Here is a 15,843-nt window from a genome sequence, read left to right on the forward strand (position 1 = left end):
TCAGGTTCCAGATCTGTTCTGCGCAGGATCACTGTGGGCGGAAGCCTGCCTGATACTCACCGATGTTCTGTCTGTTGTTCTAATCTGGTGAGAAGAGCACGTGAGAGCTCTTTATAAGCGACTGGTAGGAGTAAAATGCCTCAATAGTTGTTGGGATCGGTCTTGTTGCCCTTTTAGTGTAGATGGTGAATCAAAGCATTTTTCCAATCTGCTGGTATGACTTCTCTTTCCCATGTATTTCCAATGATAGTTTTCAGGCTGTCAATCAAGAGTTCACCTCAAACCTTGAGCATTTCGGCAATTACACCGTCTTCCCCTGATGTTTTGTTAATTTTTCAGATGTGATGCAACGTTTCACAACTCCTCACGCGTAGGTGGAGTTGAATCCTGGTTTAGGGTCGTAACATGGATATCAAGTTTGACTATTGTTGGTTCACAGTTGTGTAACTTCGCGAAATGCTGTTTCAGGATTTCATAGTTGGCCTTTGTGTTCGTCTCAAGTGTTCCATCAGGGCGTCAAAAACAAAGAATGGGAGGCTTGAAGGTTGCTAGTTCTTCCCTAAATGCCCTATAAAAGTTTCTCGTTTCTTTTAAAATCATTATCAATTTCCTCTAATCGTTTGTGATGGTATGTACGTTGATTTCTGATTGTTTTGGATGTTTTCTTCTGTGTTTCCAAAAAGTTCTGCCGATTCTCCGGTGTTTGATGGCTGTGCCAAATCTTCCAGGCTTGAATACGTGGTTCAAGTGCTCTGTCGCAATCTGTGGTCCACCACCTGTGTTTCCTTTTCCGTCGTGGTTGACCGAGTTTTCTTGATGACTGCTGGATGGTTCCAAGAAGCTCTTCCCGTGTTGGTATCTAGTGATTGCACAAACTCCTCTGAATGTTCTTTTAGGTATTCTGGATTAATGCGCAGCAGTTTAGATTTTCGGCACTTCTTTCGATTAGGTATGAAGCCGATTTTGATTTGTGAGAGATGGTGATCTGACTCTACGAGACCTTCGCGTACCCTCACGTTCATGATTTCTGATGAGAATTTTCTATTTATCGCTACATGATCAATTTGATATTCCACAATGTGGTTGTTTGGGGATCTCCGTGTAGTCATTTTCATCGGTGTTTTCATAAAGTGAGTGGACATTATTTAGAGGTTGATTAAGCCATGTCCATTGGTGTTCGTCTTTTTGTGTGCTGAAAAATTTCCAATTATATATCTGTGTTCAAGTTCTCTTCCAGTTGCTCATTGAAATCTCCCAACAGATTTTGACATGGTAATGAGGGATCTTGGTGAGTATACGCTCGAGTTGTGAGCAGAACTTCTCCAATGTTTTTGTCAGGATCGTTATGGGCTGGAGCATGTGCGTTTACCAGTGTATAGGCCTAATGGCACATTTAACTGTGACTAGAGAGAGGTGTTCAGAGGGTGACGAGATCATGGAGTCCTGGATACTGTTATGCACGAGGAATACCGTTCCCAACAAATTTATGTTACTATTTTCCAGTTTGATTGCATGCTTTCCCTTGTAGAGTCGATAGCCACTGGAATCAAAGTGACCACAATCACGAAAACGTGTTTCTTGTACTGCAAGTATACGAATCCCAAATCTATCACAAGTATCTGTCAGTATCTTGAGTTTTCCTATTTTAGTCAGTATCTGTACGTTCAGTGTACCAGTGAATTGCTTTCGATTTGGTTTGAGTAGTTTTGGGAAGCTCCGACTCTTCCCTGCATGATGTCCTGGTCCCCCAGAATCCGAATGACCAGGTTCGCCTTCGCTCTTCTGAGTTACAGCCTGAGGTAGTTGCTTTGTTGCTCGTGTTTCCCTCATGCTAAGTTCATGGTTGGTTTGAGCTGGTGGGCGTCTGCCCGAGGCGAGTGGCTGATTGCCGATTCAATTCACTCTTATCGTACGGGTTGTTAGTCCGCGGATTAAGTGCTGGTGTTTTGTAAGTGCCTTTTGATGTTTTTGGCTTTTACCCTCCTCCTTCATCCGGGCTTGGGACCGGCAGTAGCAATTACTGAGCTACTCTATCCACCCAGTAATTGCTCCAGGAGGAGTTTATTTTTTAAAATTTTTACAAAAAGTGATGACTGGTTTCGTTAGATTAACTACCATGTTCAGATGACATGTAGTATTATAAATGTACTCGCAGTGTACAACTGTGGAACGCCGTTGCATCATTGATAACATTCTTACTGTGAAATCTTGAAATCTGTTAAGTGTAGCCATACTATCGGTGACAGCGATTCAAACAAAAAGCCTACACAGAATCGTAAAAATTTTATACATTGAAACGTCCATGTAATTATTTTCGTTACAATTAGTAACTGAACACAGAAAGTTGTCATGTAAGCTGTGCTTAAAATCAAAAGTAAAACGTAAAATATACACTCCTGGAAATTGAAATAAGAACACCGTGAATTCATTGTCCCAGGAAGGGGAAACTTAATTGACACATTCCTGGGGTCAGATACATCACATGATCACACTGATAGAACCACAGGCACATAGACACCGGCAACAGAGCATGCACAATGTCGGCACTAGTACAGTGTATATCCACCTTTCGCAGCAATGCAGGCTGCTATTCTCCCATGGAGACGATCTTAGAGATGCTGGATGTCGTCCTGTGGAACGGCTTGCCATGCCATTTCCACCTGGCGCCTCAGTTGGACCAGCGTTCGTGCTGGACGTGCAGACCGCGTGAGACGACGCTTCATCCAGTCCCAAACATGCCCAATGGGGGACTGATCCGGAGATCTTGCTGGCCAGGGTAGTTGACTTACACCTTCTAGAGCACGTTGGGTGGCACGGGATACATGCGGACGTGCATTGTCCTGTTGGAACAGCAAGTTCCCTTGCCGGTCTAGGAATGGTAGAACGATGGGTTCGATGACGGTTTGGATGTACCGTGCACTATTCAGTGTCCCCTCGACGATCACCAGTGGTGTACGGCCAGTGTAGGAGATCGCTCCCCACACCATGATGCCGGGTGTTGGCCCTGTGTGCCTCGGTCGTATGCAGTCCTGATTGTGGCGCTCACCTGCACGGCGCCAAACACGCATACGACCATCATTGGCACCAAGGCAGAAGCGACTCTCATCGCTGAAGACGACACGTCTCCATTCGTCCCTCCATTCACGCCTGTCGCGACACCACTGGAGGCGGGCTGCACGATGTTGGGGCATGAGCGGAAGACGGCCTAACGGTGTGCGGGACCGTAGCCCAGCTTCATGGAGACGGTTGCGAATGGTCCTCGCCGATACCCCAGGAGCAACAGTGTCCCTAATTTGCTGGGAAGTGGCGGTGCGGTCCCCTACGGCTCTGCGTAGGATCCTACGGTCTTGGCGTGCATCCGTGCGTCGCTGCGGTCCGGTCCCAGGTCGACGGGCACGTGCACCTTCCGCCGACCACTGGCGACAACATCGATGTACTGTGGAGACCTCTCGCCCCACGTGTTGAGCAATTCGGCGGTACGTCCACCCGGCCTCCCGCATGCCCACTATACGCCCTCGCTCAAAGTCCGTCAACTGCACATACGGTTCACGTCCACGCTGTCGCGGCATGCTACCAGTGTTAAAGACTGCGATGGAGCTCCGTATGCCACGGCAAACTGGCTGACACTGACGGCGGCGGTGCACAAATGCTGCGCAGCTAGCGCCATTCGACGGCCAACACCGCGGTTCCTGGTGTGTCCGCTGTGCCGTGCGTGTGATCATTGCTTGTACAGCCCTCTCGCAGTGTCCGGAGCAAGTATGGTGGGTCTGACACACCGGTGTCAATGTGTTCTTTTTTCCATTTCCAGGAGTGTATATACAACGTCGTAACACTGGGTAACTTGTCCACCCAGTGTGAAAATGTATATACATTTTACGTTTTAATTTTGACTGATAGTTCATTTTAATTGGCAAATCTTTGTGTTCAGTTTGCTCACTGTAACGAAGATAATTAAATAGACGTTTCAATGCATAAAATTTTTACGACTCTGTCCAGGCTTTTTGTTTCAGTTGCTATCACCGATAGCGTGGCTGCACATAACAGGTTTAAACTGAAGGTTTAAAATAAGAATGTTATTGACGATGCAGTGGCACTGTACACTGCTAGTGCATTTATAATACTACATGTGATCTGAAGATGGAAGTTAAGCTACCAAAACAGGTCATCACTTCGTATAAAAAAGTAGAAAATTAAAATTTTTTGTAATTTTACATTTGATTATCAGCATACGATCGCTTTCTCCTACTCTAATAGTGTCGAATTTATTCAATAAACAAAATTTTATGTCATTGGTAGAATTTGTTGACAGGCGACTAAATTGTAAATGGACCAAGGTAGCTCTTTACTGGATTTTTAGATGTAAGAAAAGATCTAGACAATGTCAGACGTAACAGGAGGCGAATACATGAGATTATATTAAATGCATAATGAGGACTTACGGACTTGACAACGACTGCCCAGTTTGAAACTGTGGCCTACTTCAAAGACGTATCATTTAATTCCAGAGGATAACAATTCTCAAGTACACTAAATTGGTTGATGCTCGTAGCTGAAAACATAAACAACGTTTACAGTAGATAGTAATGTGAAATTAACTTATGATAACGAAGCATTTTGTATACATATCAAAACAGTTACCAAAAAGTAATCGGCAACGACCAGTAATTAACTAATACTTTGATAAAGACCTGAAGTTAAACGATAACAGGACAACGTTAATTGTACTTATCATTTAATAAGAATGAGAAACTTGTACGTAATGTGCTCTGAAGCGGCTGATAATTATGTGGTGATAACAGAAAATACATTGGAGTTAGCTTGTAACGATCAGATGAGGCTTCAAGGCTGATGTGATGATAGAATGGTGATGATACTATGGTTGCAATTTGATGGCAATGATCTGAGGGAGCTCATCTGGGGCAGACGATCAGAGAGATGTCATCTGAGAGAGATGATCTGAGAGAGACGATCTGATGGTGATGGTCTGATGGTGACGAACTGGTGACGATGTTCGATGGTGGCGTTTCGAGGTGATGTTATGAGGTTGACGACCTGATGATATCGACGTGATCTGTCGGAGAGGGTGCCTTAAGGTTGAAGCAAAGAGGAAGATGCACTGAGAAGAAGTGTCTGCGAAATATCAAGTGCCTCAGCTAGACAATATGAGGCACTATTAGACTTCCGTCAGCTGGTGTGTTTAACACAGATATTGCTATGACCAAGCCTGTGGCGCAGAGCATGTGGCAATGGGAGTGGAAGCGACCTGAAATACGCACAGAAGCTGCTCGGGCTGAAATGTGAATGAGATTATTACCTTCATTTGGAAAGGAATTCTTACAATACATTTAATATCTTACGATCCAGCACCCGACTTGAAAATTTGCATGGTGGATTTCTCTGAACAAAAATGTAAAATATTAGCATTTAGTTTCAACTCCTAGTTTTGTTGGAGTAGTGCATCTTACGTCAAAACCTCTGACGTCCAGCAATCAATGCTAAATAAACAAGCCGTTTGAACCAATCTCAAAACCACCCCTCATCTACATTGCATATCATCTGAAATGTTGTTTTATGAGTACGCACTTACGTTGTTTATTTGGACTAGTAGCAGCCTTTAATAGCAGTTGTAAAATTCATAAAAATAGATAGGTGAATTTTGGAAAACCTAAAATCAGTTGAACTAGACTCTTGTTAATTCCATTTCCGTGTGTGAAATTCTACAAGCGATGCATGAACCAAATTAAATACTCCATTGAGCAGACTTTGTACAGACAAAGGAGAAATAAGTCAATGTTCACCGTATTTCAAAGCTGTTACATGATGCTGCGAATCAATTCTCAACCTGTGCTGTGTCGTGACTGCTGTTGTTTCGTGGTTTGCAGGGCCCTTACACGGGAGCCAGCATGAACCCAGTGAGGACACTGGCTCCAGCGCTCTGGAAGAACGTCTGGACGGACCACTGGGTAAGTTCGCAGAGCTTTTCCAGGGACCACATCTCAGACGCTGTTGTGTTCAGTATAAGAGTAAATTGGGACGAAGGTTTGGAATCCACACAAACACTTTTCATGGGGAGTTTCTTGGTGGCAAACAGATCCGGACCTTGCTTCTCACTGAACAGAATGTCTACCAAACACATGTAATAACAAAAAAATATGAAAATATATTGAAGAATCCGCCTCAGTTGCGAGAATTTTCTGGTCTTGACCTAGGTTTCGGCTAGAATAATCTAGCTTTCTTCAGAAGCATAAAATTACTATAACATGCCAGAGTAAGGCACAGTTAACATTAAAAATTAAAACCTATAGTACCGTGGTACCATGTCGAATTAAAACCACTTAACTGAAGTGCAGCCCTGGCATCACGTTACCACGCGGTCGGTTGGCAGCGGCAACTACGTTGGCACTGACCGCTGCACGCGTGCCTTACTCTGGTATGTTATAGTAATTTTATGCTTCTGAAGAAGGCTGGATTATTCTAGCCGAAACCTGGGTCAAGACCAGAAAATTCTCGCAACTGAGGCGGATTCTTCAGTATGTTAGTCTATCACAACTGCTGACTGGGCTGCAATATGCTAAAAAAATGTGACGAAACATGATCCTTCAAAGTTATTTTTAGAATTGAGTATAAAAAATGTTTTATGTAATAGTCTGTTGAATATTTTAGGAAGAAAACAACATTTTTCTCTCATTAACGGAGGCCGTCTGCTTAAGAAAACTACACTGAAGTGAAAAACGTAATGATGAAAATAACTTTCGTATGATCTGTTACTGCCAAGTAACATAACTAAATGAAACTTGGGCCATACATAGAAAGAACAATTACAGTATGGTACACAGCGTATCTGAAAGAAATATACAATGAGTCGAAACGAAATGACACTCTCATTCAAAAACGAAAATTGCACTGAAATCATCGCTATTTACCATGGTCCCCTGGGCATTACAAAAGGCAGGGCATGATCCTTAATAGGATGCGTTATCACTGCGGGAGGCAGTGCATGCTCTGAAACGTGCTCCTACGTTGCCTACAACGCGTTTGACAACGGTGTTCGACAATATTCCCACGTGCGTTATGTGTTCTCACCTACCCTTCACATAAATTTACGACCAACATTGTCGAACATAATCGTTTTGATGGTCCAGGTGTAGGGAGGGCTAATGGTGTGTGGGCGTACTGATCTGACTGGCCTGTCAACGTTATTGTTACTCTGTACTCCTCCCCCATGTGTGTCTTTTCAGGGGTAAATTCGGCAATGACTTCGTTTTCAAGGTTGACAGTGCGCGTAGGCATCGAACAGCGCAGGAGGTAGCGAGAGAGAGAGAGAGAGTGAGAGAGAGAGAGTGTGTGTGAGAGAGAGAGAGAGGAGAAGAGAGAGTGTGTTTGAGAGAGAGAGAGAGAGAGAGAGAGAGAGGAGAGAGTGAGTGAGAGAGCGAGAGAGTGTATGAGAGAGAGGGAGGGAGAGGGAATATGTGTGTGTGTGTGTGTGTGTGTGTGTGTGAGAGAGAGAGAGAGAGAGAGAGAGAGAGAGAGAGAGAGAGAGTGAGTGAGTGAGTGAGAGAGAGAGAGAGAGAGAGAGAGAGAGAGACAGTGAGAGAGAGTGTGACAGTGAGGGTGGGAGAGAGACAGTGAGAGAGAGTGGACAGTGAGTGTGGGAGAGAGTGGGAGAGCTATTGGAACGAGGGGACATTCAGCGAATGGACTGGTCTGCTCGTTCCCCTCTTTTTAAACCCCATCGAGCACGTGTGGTGTGCTTTGAGGAGACGTGTAGCATCACTTCCACATATACCAAGGACCATCCAGCAGTTGTCAACAGCACTGGTGATAGAATAGAACGCAATACGACAAGAACTCTTACCAATTTTGCAACTATCATGGGAGTAAGTGGTAGAACATGCAGTGCAATCTGTGGTGATTGCACACACCGTTAAGGTTCATGTCTCGCCTTTTGTAATCTGCAGAGGACCATCATGAGCAGCTGTGACTACAGTGTAGATATTGTCTTTAAATAAAAGTATAATTTATGTTTGTCTCCTTGCGTCTTTCAGTACCTTCTGCACTGTACTGTAACAGTATATACAATACGTGATCAACAGATAAAAGTCCAGCTTCGGAAAATATCATGATTATTTGAGCATTTAGGTATACAGTACGTTTTCTAATACACAGGTCTGTACCAAACTTTCAAGTAGGGCAGAATGTGCCAGATATAGCTTCCCTGTTTTATTCCAATCTGTGTCACGCTACGCTGTATCCCACATAGGGTAAATCTTCACTACATCGCAATAAGTACGGCGTCCATGGAGACGAGGTGCACGCCAGAGCTTAAGTCTTCGAGTTGGCTTAGTACTTATGTACCGCATTTTTAAAATGTGACTATGCCTATTCAGGCTGTTTTAGTTTTATTTCTAGAACATGCCCTCTTAGACAAATTATAGATTCAGGTATATCTTCTGAAGAAGACTCAATTATTTGCTCTGAAACCTAGGTAAAGGCTGGTTTCAATACCGCAATCGAGGCTGATAGTTTCTTATATAATAAACTAATGTCTCTGCTATAGGAGAACTATGCATTGCCAACGACTCCCCTTCAAACGCCGCAAGATTCTTCCACAGTACTCTCAAAATCTTGATAACCACCGAGCGTTTTCACGCTGAGTGGTCAGATATGTGTCATACTCCTAAATTATAGGGGTAAGACGTCCAAGTATCACATGGTTAACACCTCCACGTACACAGTAGGGAAGGTCACTCTTCCAAATCAGTGTACATGTTTTTTTTTTGTAATGTATATGGTTAAATCTCAGGCACGTCGCAGTCCAACAAAATGTGCGTGGGACAGTTTGTTTGGAATACTACTGTGTGGCGGGGACACGGGGCTGTAGTTCACTATAGGGCACCCACATAGCTGCGCTACAAGTTTTCTATTCATTGTTCCACTGGCTACTTAGAGATGCTTTCAATGATGCAACTAAGTCTAAGTTCTGGTCCTTGTTGTATTCATCACTGTCAGTAATGGATGCGTCCTATGCTAGCCTCCCGTATTTTCGTTGCCTCAAAAGCGTCCCCGACAGTTGACGCTAACTTCTGTGGCCTCCTTTTATCGACGTATTCACGGTACACTACGCTGGTGTGCAAAAGTGTAAGGACGAAAGCATCTTTCACATGATGTGCCATTGCCAGGTAAAGTAGCTTGGTGAAACTTGGACCACAGGAAGAACTGCTACAGGGTAGTACAGAAGGTAACTGAGAAGACATACGTGATGATATGAAAATATGAAACTTTTTATTCAAAGACAATAATCATACTGAAGTCACCGCCGTTCATGATTGTCCTGTGGACACTAGAAAAGATTGTACATGGTTTTTAATAGCGTTTGTGATCACTACTGAGGGCAATGCATGCTCTCCAAGATGCTGCCATGCTGGCATCAAGTTTGGTAAGGAGTTCTGGTGGTAGGGCGTTCCATTCCTCCAACAGCGCAGCTGACATCTGCTGGGTGGTCGCTGGTGCGTGTGGACGTGCTACAACACGTCTCTCTCCAATTCGTCCCACACGTTCCCTGTGGGATTTAAGTCGGGGGGAACAGGCAGAACAGTCGATTCGCCGAATATTCTCTCGCTCCACGCTCCATGAGCTCCTCCACATAAGCTTTCCGATGCTGTCGCACATTGTCATCCATAAAATTGAAGTCATAGCCGTATGCTCCCCTGAAAAGCCGCCTATCGGAAAAGAGTACAGTGTCACAGGAACATTGGCCAGTGAGAGGTCTGTACGATCACGAACATTATACCTACGCACAGCATAACACCCAGACCACTGGACAGACTACTGGAAATATTCTCATTCAGTTAGAGGCGGAACATCCAGGAACATCACGCTTTATCCTACGCTGCCTGAGACAAAAGTAAACCACCCAAAAGGTGAGGAGGCAACGAAATAAAACTTAAGTGCTTTTGAGGAGATGTTATTTAAATGATTAAAAACGTGGGATTATGTGTACAAAGTACTTGAAAGTATGAATCCGCTTATCGATATGATGCTGTACAATCCCAGGCCTGGTTGCATGCAATTATTCGGTCGGGAAAGGCGTCATAAAGCCATTGCATCTTCTCCTGAGCCAAGCTAGACCGCGACTGTTGTAAATGGTTCATGATATCTTCGATAGTGACGCTGGGACTGAGTTGACATCCGAGCTAGTCCCATACATGTTCTATCGAGGAGACTCAGGGGGACTTTCTGGCCATGGAAATACCTCATCATCACGCAGGTTGTTCATAGAGACACGTACCATGTATGGACAAAAGTATTCCCGTTGATAAATAGCACCATGGTGATGTGCAAAAAGTAGCACAAGAGAACGCAGGATGTCCATGACGTACTATTGTGACATCAGGGCTCCCTCAGTCACTACCAGGCGTGACCTGAAGTCATACTCAATGGCTCCCCACAACATGATGTCAGAAGTAATACTGCTGTGCCTGTTCCAGACATCAGAGGAATGGAACATCTCCTCAGATCACCACTATACTTGTAGATGATTGTTATCTGTGGAAGTTCTAGATCGCGATTCATCACTGACCACAATGCTACACCATCATATTACCTGATGATGGCATTACTCCAAATGCACCCTCTCCATGGGACAGTAACACCATAGTCTAGCTGTCACTGACTAATGGTGCAGGACACAAGAAGTTGCAGGGAGTTCATTACTCATTCTCGGCTGACAAGCACATACGTGAAGGGGTTACAGAGAGCTTGGTGATCAGACACTCGATCAAAACCTTGACGACGAGTATTCCTGCCTTCATATCCCCATGCCTTATATCAGGCCACTATCACAGCTGAAACCCACACAAATCTAAATATTGCATGATTCGACCAACCTGCGAAATGGAGACCCACAATGAGGAAACTCTCATACTGTGTCAGATGCTGACAACGCTGTATCAAATGGGTACACAGCATCTCCATGTCCTTAATCATTGATGCACTCTGGAGGTTAATCAATCACAAAAGGCTGCAACTGTAGTTATTTACATGCCTACTTATGGTGGGAATGTATAAGAAGTTTGACATAAGATGATGTCTTCTAGGTGTTTCATTTTCTTTTCGGGCACTGTAGTCACTATTAGTTATTTGCATACCTACTGATGGTGTATATGTGTAAGAAGTTTCATTGACATAAGACGATGTCCTCTGGATGTTTCACTTTCTTTTCAGGCAATAAACAGCGTGTGTGTGTGTGATTGTGTGTGTGTGTGTGTGTGTGTGTATTGTGTGTGTGTGTGTGTGTGTGTGTGTGTGTGTGTGTGTGTGTGTCTCCACATAAGGTAATGTCCTCTTGATGTTTCACTTTCTTTTCAGGCAATATATATATATATATATATATATATATATATATATATATATATATATATATATATATATATATATATATATATATATATATATACTGGGCAACGGCCTTGCCGCAGTGGCTACACCGGTTCCCGTGAGATCACCGAAGTTAAGCGCTGTCGGGCGTGGCCGGCGCTTGGATGGGTCACCATCCCGCCGCCATGTGCTGTTGCCATTTTTCGGGGTGCACTCAGCCTCGTGATGCCAATTGAGGAGCTACTCGACCGATTAGTAGCGGCTTCGGTCAAAGAATACCGTCCTAACGGTCGGGAGTGCGGTGTGCTGACCACACGCCCCTCCTTATCCGCATCTTCCTCGGACGATGACACGGCGGCCGGACGGTCCCGGAAGGGCCACTTGTGGCCTAAAGACGGAGCTAAAAAAAAAAAAAAATATATATATATATATATATATACTAAATACTGTGTGTGTGTGTGTGTCCAGCGTCTCCTCTGGAACCCCTGGATTGATTTCAATGGATTTTGGTAAATAAATGGCAAACTTCACGACTATCAGCACTGACATAGTTAAAGCCTCCTAGCTGCAATAGGAGCAAAAACTTGTTTTTTCAGCCTTGCCATATCGGCTGGCCTGCACAAGAAGCAAGTTGGGAAAGAGTAATATCAGTCTGTCTTATCGACATGCTTTGCAGCACAACCTATGTGGCACGGGCAACATTTTTCCAGCCCTTCATGACAGGTGTGCTGTGTTAGTGTAATTAGGCCTGCTTTATCGATCTGTTTTGCAAGGGCTACACATGGGGATGTGCACAGCTGAGGGAAGGTTGATATGGATAAAGCTGGGCATAAGCAGAGGGGCAGGATGGGACTGTTTGGGACAGAGGGCAGGAACGGATGGACAGAGAGAGTGGGAACAGAGAGAGAGAGAGGGGGGGGGGAGAAGATGGATACAGAGAGAGGGAAGAAGGATGTGGATAGGAAGAGGCAGGCAGGAGAATAAGGACAGAGGGAGGATGAGAAGGAGTACATACACAGAGGGGAAGAAGAGCTGGATAGAGAGTGGGGAGAGGAAATGGGGAGGAGGACAGAAAGAGGGGAGGAGGAAATGGGTAGGAAGGGTTTTGGCAGGAGTCAGGTAGAAGGTGTAGAGGAGTAGTGGGCAGGTGGAAAAGGAAGAGGGGAGGGGGAAGGTGAACGAGTTTACAGACAGAGGGAGGGGGAAGGAAGGTATGCTCAGAGAGTGTGGGCAGAGCACATGGACCAAGAGAAGTGGGAAAAGTAGATGAAGAGACAGGGAGGGTGACAAGGAGGAGATGGACAAGTAGAGGTCGGAGGATGAGGTGGACAAGGAGATGTGGGGAGCAACAAGTAGTCACAGAGAAGGTGGAGGAGGAGATGTGTGCTATGTATGTGCCGAACGCATGTACAAGCCAAGATGCACACCTTCCCCTACATCCACATTCACCACGTATATTGCACATACTTCTCCTGCAACTTCACTTTATCTGTCTCTTCTTTCCGCCCTCTCTGTGATGCATAGCCTATGACTGGGCTACTGAGCTGATTGTAAGTAGAGCCTTCGGCCTCTCTGCATAATGTGACGCTAGGAGGGGGAGTGTGTGTGGTCTCATCGCCCCAGATGCATTTCCACGAAAAATCCCCACTAATTTGATAAGCTGGCTGAATGTACGTGGTGCCATCCTGGAATTATGGGGACGAGGAGAAGTCCCCATCACTATCCAGAATTGAATCTGGACCGCGAGGACCAGAGTATAGTGCTCTAACAGCTATACATATGTTAAGTGTTCTGCACCATCTAATAGGCTCACGAATAGGTTAAAAAGTATTTTGAATGCAAGATCTTTCACGGATGAACTATATTCCGATTTAATCCCTGTGTCGCTGCCTTCCCCACACATGAATTCCTGGTTGGTCGAGGTTAAATCGATCTGAACATATTACTAATAGATATTTGAGGATTATTTCTTGATTAGTATAATATGCAGTTGTGATCAGATTGATAGTAGATCTGTCTTGGCGCGTTTTGAGATCCTGATATCATCGATTGACGTTCCTACATCATGCGCACCTAACGTATCCGAAGAGAATGCTAACGACATGCTGCGCATTTCTTTTAATTACTGACACTGCACTCATCTATGTGGATGGAAGTTTGTAAGCTACTCTGCAGTGTGAATGTGTTGTGTGTGATGGTGCTGTTGTTTTCAGATCTACTGGGTGGGTCCCCTGTCGGGTTCGGCGGTGGCGACCCTGCTGTACCAGCTGGTGTTCGAGGAGCGGCCATCCGAGGTGGCCTCCAAAAATAGCGACAACAGCGTTGGCTGCTGCGCCGGAGGTAGCACAGACGCTGACGACTCTGTGGTGACTGAGAGCCACAGGTTCTAGCAGCGGACGCGCCTCTTCACTGTTCTCAGACCAGACTTGGGAGCATCTGCGTTGGCTCCTCAGCGATCACGAACTTTACAGAACCTGCAAGCCCTTAGTCTGTTCTTTCCTCACTGTGCAGGGGTCGATGAGGGCTGAAAAGCCAAGAACGTAACCTCGAGGAAAGCGAGATCATCGTACCTGAAATCCCAAGGGCCTTGTGAAAGACAGAATTCATATACTGCAGAAACTCGTCGCAAATGGATACTTCATGGCAATGGATCACTCAGACAGTGCTTCCTCTCAGTGGTCAATCCTGCCCTCTCAATGTGCCAATGGCTGCTCTCTAAGCTCAACAGAGCTCTAAGAATACAGGAAATTATTGAAATGTTTTTATTGCCTATGCATTTCAAATCATGCTTGACTTGTTAGTATTAAGAGCTTCAAGGCTCAAGACCGATATCCACTGTGCCGTTAATGTGAGATACGAGATAAAATACTTGCAAATATTAGATAATTAAGCTTTGGCTTATGTTTTTAGGGCTTTAAACTTAATCTAATTGTTTGAACTTATTTACTTTTGTTTTCCAACGACGTACTCCGCAGTTGAGTGTGCACCGTTTTGAAATTTCCTGGCAGATTTAAACTGTGTACGAGAGTAAGACTCTAAACCGAAACCTTATCTCTTGTGAGCAATGCTGTTACTGACTGAACTAAACAGCCACTGCTCCATCTCGTGAGTCATATCTGTATAACTTAGTCGGTGAAGGTATTGCCAACTAAAGGCAAGTTTCCGGGCCCTACATGTACTTCTACACCTTTACTCCGCAAACAATCTTACAGTGTGTGACGAAGAGTACTTTGTGTATCTCAGTCAATATCCTCCTTTCTGTTACAGTCACGAATGATACGCGGGAAAATCGGTTGTTGGTAAGCCTCCGTGTGCGCTCGGATCTCTCTAATTTTGCCTTCACGATCATTTCGCGTGATAAAGGCAGGTGGAAGCAATATGTTCATTGACTGCTTTAGTTACGTATGCTGTCGGAATTTTAACTGTAAACCATATCTTGCTGCACACTGCCTCTCTTGTAACGTTTGTCGCTCAGTTGGATGAGCGTCACCATTCCTAAATGTACGTTTAACGGTAAGTCGCTGCTCACCTTTGAGTTTTCTCTGTTTCCTCCATCGATTCTCCTATTTGCCAAGAGTTAACAGACTGAGAAGCAATATTCAAGTATCAGTCGAACTAGGGGTTCGTAAGCTGCCTCCTTTGTTGTAGACTACACTTCTTGAGAATTCTTTCAATGAATCGAGACCTGGTCCGACACACAGTTTGAATCTACCACGAAGTTTCGAAGTAGGAATACTGTTTGAGCTCGAGTGTTTTATTGACATGGATCATGGATGATTTCCATTGAGACTTCTAGTGTGATTCAGTTGATCACCTACTCTTTGCCGGCCGAAGTGGCCGTGCGGTTAAAGGCGCTGCAGTCTGGAACCGCAGAACCGCTACGGTCGCAGGTTCGAATCCTGCCTCGGGCATGGATGTTTGTGAAGTCCTTAGGTTAGTTAGGTTTAACTAGTTCTAAGTTCTAGGGGACTAATGACCTCAGCAGTTGAGTCCCATAGTGCTCAGAGCCATTTTTGAACCTACTCTTTGTAGCATCTACTGCAGCACGAATCTACTCTACCTGAACGCCTCGCAATGTAGTGCCTCAGTATGCTTCGTACCTTACATGTGTGTCAAGAGACTGCATACACCACAGTCTTTGTGTCACTTGTGTGACATAATCTTTCCTTTATTATTTTCTACGCCAGTGTTGCAGCAGTGTGACTTACATGAGTGGCTTCACGCATATCAGTTAGGGGCACATCGCTCTTACGATACGTTTTACATGAATTAACTCTGCGAAGTATAAAAAGACAAGGCCGTTCCTCCAGTGCCAAAAAATATTGAGAAAACACAAAGCAAAAACAGTTTTAACTGTGTGAACTGGTTCTTGTTTTCAGTACGAAACTGTGATTTAAGTATCAAATATTAGAATGTGTTTAGTATATTAACAAAAACATAGAAAACATTTACACCAAATACAAATAA

The 15,843-nt window shown here is 44.5% G+C and overlaps 1 protein-coding gene across 4 annotated transcripts in view; it reads left to right on the forward strand.

Moving 5' to 3' along the window:
- Nucleotides 1–15,189, forward strand: part of LOC126203898 (aquaporin AQPAe.a-like) — a 420,935-nt gene extending 405,746 nt beyond the window's left edge. For all 4 annotated transcript variants that reach the window (XM_049938284.1, XM_049938286.1, XM_049938285.1 and 1 more), the window contains exons 6-7: nucleotides 5,883–5,963; nucleotides 13,590–15,189. In XM_049938284.1, coding sequence (XP_049794241.1) covers nucleotides 5,883–5,963; nucleotides 13,590–13,766 — 258 coding nt within the window. In that variant the 3' untranslated portion in view covers nucleotides 13,767–15,189. The remainder of the gene's footprint in view (nucleotides 1–5,882; nucleotides 5,964–13,589) is intronic.
- Nucleotides 15,190–15,843: the final 654 nt, after the last annotated feature.

The sequence above is a fragment of the Schistocerca nitens genome, chromosome 9 (assembly GCF_023898315.1).
Source record: "Schistocerca nitens isolate TAMUIC-IGC-003100 chromosome 9, iqSchNite1.1, whole genome shotgun sequence".
Classification (NCBI taxonomy): domain Eukaryota; kingdom Metazoa; phylum Arthropoda; class Insecta; order Orthoptera; family Acrididae; genus Schistocerca; species Schistocerca nitens.